The sequence below is a fragment of the Propithecus coquereli genome, unplaced genomic scaffold, assembly GCF_000956105.1.
Source record: "Propithecus coquereli isolate 6110/MARCELLA unplaced genomic scaffold, Pcoq_1.0 Scaffold78, whole genome shotgun sequence".
In the NCBI taxonomy this organism is placed as follows: Eukaryota; Metazoa; Chordata; class Mammalia; order Primates; family Indriidae; genus Propithecus; species Propithecus coquereli.
The window spans coordinates 1,660,667-1,664,216 of NW_012153951.1; the positions used below are offsets into that span (position 1 = coordinate 1,660,667).

General features: G+C 34.0%; 1 protein-coding gene across 1 annotated transcript in view; it reads right to left on the minus strand.

Annotated features, from left to right (window-relative positions):
* PIK3C2G (phosphatidylinositol-4-phosphate 3-kinase, catalytic subunit type 2 gamma) overlaps positions 1–3,550 on the minus strand; it is a 472,569-nt gene that overhangs the window by 429,799 nt on the left and 39,220 nt on the right. The window contains exon 4 of the mRNA XM_012662773.1: positions 1,561–1,663. Within this exon, the coding sequence (XP_012518227.1) occupies positions 1,561–1,663 (103 nt within the window). The remainder of the gene's footprint in view (positions 1–1,560; positions 1,664–3,550) is intronic.

Below are 3,550 nucleotides of genomic sequence, written 5' to 3' on the forward strand. Positions count from 1 at the left end.
AAATCCCAGACATAAAATGTATGCTCAATACATATTATATTAGAATAATAGAGTTATATGGATTTTAAAATAAACCTTAATTTACATGAGTCTGAAATGTTAGTGATTTGTGAATTACTACCAATAAGCTATTGTTTTAGCAACATACAAATTAGAATCATATATTTTCTTTTCTTCACCCATGTTGCAATGCAATGTGATGATTTCAGCTTTCCTCAACATTGATGGCTATTTGAAGAATCTTAAGTTTATTAAAATAGAAGTTGTCATTTGCACTTTATCATGTTTCTTTGTGGAAATTTCAGATGTATAGCCCTAGAGATGTCAACAGCAGCTGAATTGTTAACCAGATCCAAAAGATATCTCTAAACAACTCTCTTTTGGCCTCATTATGCTACATTCCACATAGATATACTGCAACCTAATATACCACCTGATATTTTTTATGATGAAACACTTTATACTAGGAAAAAAAAGAAAGAATTATGCACTGGAAATTTGTTATCTGATATAAATGACAGGGTGAGGGGGTTTTTACGTAAAGTAAATAATTGGCAGATTCCACAGATAAAAACTGCCAAAATATCAATGTTCACTCCATATTGTGCAATTTGAGTTAGAAGTAACTCAGAACATCACACAGGGATAAGATTTACATCTAACAGTATGAAACTGTGTCATTAAAGCACAGCAATCATCTCTTTCCAGGTGGATTTATTATATTATATATATTATATGTATATTATATGAATATGAATCTATCCTGATTTACACTGTGTTGACACAAACAGTCCCCAATAGAATAAGAATTGTGCTATTTTTCTGCCTTCAATGGTTTCTCTTTCACATTTTCCATTCCATTTGCTTCTAAATGGATACATGGAAAGTATAAAGATGATGATATTATTATAAGTTTCTCTAAATGATTTTTCAAAGAGACCAATTGATTTGTTATACTGAGTGTGTTGGCCTGGACTGCTATAACAAAATACTGTAGACTGGGTGGCTTAAACAATAGACATTTATTTCTCATAGTTCTAGAGGCTGGGAAGTTAAATCCAGAGTGAGAGCTCTCTTCCCAATGTGCAGACAGTTGCCTTCTTCCTGTATCCTCACATGACGGGAAGAAAAAGAAAAACAGAGAGAGAGAGAGAGGAAGAGGAAGAGAGCACACATGCATAGAAGCTCTCCGATCTCTTTTCATAGGGGCACTAATCTCATTAAGGACACTACCTTCATGACCTCATCTAACCCTAATTACCTCCCCAAAACCTCACCTCCTAATACTATTACTTGGATCTTCAATTTATGAATTTTTGGGAGGACACAAAAATTCAGTCCATAACACTAAGGTTGCAGTAATACATTTATGTTATTGCTTTGTCCAAATTGCTAACAGGCATTTAGATGAAATATTTCATGTTTCAATAAATATATTCAAATAAACATATATTCATTAGGCTATATAATTCCAACTTGGCAACAGTCAAAAAAAAGATAGGAATATCATCTTTGAAATTATCAGTTTGCTAATTGAAACCACTGCTAAGAAAGTCTTACCTTTCGAGATAACTTTCCTAGAGCTTCTCTATTTTTCTGAAGATGAAGTTGAATAACAGATTTATCTTTCTGAAACATTTTGTGGCTCCCCAAACAGTGGTCACTGAAGGAGAAAACATGAACACAATTATATCCTCCCATAATACTCTCAAACTGTGCATTTTCCTCTTTGACTTCATTTTCTTTTATTTTTGGAATTTATTTGAGTACAAGTAAACTGTCTCTCTCTCTCTCTCTCTATACACACACACACACACACACACACACACACACAGGTGTCTATGTAAATGAATAAGTTGAGGGGAAAATATATATCTATATACATGACAAAATATTGCAATTATTTTTCAATGCATTAAGTTAGAAAATAGATACATTTAGAATGGTCATAATAAACTATAATATAGAATACTTTACATATTCAAAGTTAGTTTTAACCAGCCATGTGAAAGCTCACAGCTGAAGATAATATGCTTCCTGGTGGCCTAATTGATGTCACAATGTCTATGTGTGGATCACTGTGTTGAGGAAGCAGAAGGATGTGATGGAAATGTCACAGGCTTTGGAGACAGATTTACTACCTCTATGACCTTAGGCAGGCCAATTAAAACTATCTGAAATTAGATATTTTCCTCTTTAGAATAGGGATATTAATTCTATATCAAAGAATTGACAAGTAGATTAAACAGAAAAAAATTCTCCGTATTTCAGAAATTTCTAATAGCATTATTATACTTTCTTTCTCTTTCTTCCTCTCTCTTTCTCTCTTTTTTTCGCCCTGTGAACACTGGCCAAGCACAAATTAAATGATGAGCACAACAATTTACTACTTTGCCACATATTGTTTTAAATACAATCTGATTCTTCTGTGAAATGACGGGCTTGCATTATATGGACTTCTTTAAAGCTGTATTGGCTCAGCTGTATCTGGTGACTCAGTCATTAAAAAAAGGATGAGTTATGTTAATGCACTTTGTTTAAAGGATCTCAGTTAAATATATGGAGGATTTCAGGAGAAAACAAATCTCATATTAGAAATTCGGGGTCCTTGTGGTGATAATTTCATTTATATAGAAAATTCATGAAACATTTGGGAGTACCTATTCCCCAAAATGCCAGACAAATAGAGCAATACTCTGTTAAAATTTACTAAGTTCTCTGTACATGTTTTTATTTTAACAAATGTTATTTTTTATTTTTTTTAAATTCAGTATATTATGGGGGTACAGATGTTTAGGTTACGTATGTTGCCCTTGCCCCCCCACCCCCCTAAGTCTGAGTTTCAAATATGTCCATCCTTCGCGTGGTGCGCATTGCACTCTTCAAGTGTTACTTTTTAATACTTAAGAAAACTCAGTACCGATCTGCTCACCAGAATGGTGAATGTTAGTATTCATAACATGTATTCTATACTCATTCCTATCCCAATTGTTGGCCTAACTAGATTCTTGTCCCAGGGCTATCCATAGGGCTCTTATATTATCCCCTGAGTTGTTTTACCTGCCAGTCTAGATAGATGTAAGGCATGGCCAGTGCATTTCTTGACTATTTCTTTGAACTATTGATTTCTCCTTATTCCTTCTCAAAATTCTGCTCCAGTGGTCTATCCTTAGAATCCATCACATGTACTGAAGTTCCTCTCCTTTCACCTCCCTTTACACCAGCTCCTCTTCCCTTCCTTAGAGTTTTATTTTCCTGTTCCTGCTCTCAGGCCCAATTTAAGAATAATGACCCACCTTGCTCTCAGAGATTCCTTTCCTCCTTGTATTGAAGGCTGAACCTATTTCAAAGAATTCAGCCTCATATATAACTACTGCCTTTTTTCTTGAACTGACTTTATCTTACCCACCTGTGTGTACTCCCCTTACTAGAATTGTCAGATAAAGTATAAGATGTCCAATATGTATGAATTACAGAGAAACAATGAACAAATGCTTAGTGTAAGCATGTTCCATGTAATATTTGATACATACTTACACTAGAAAGTTTA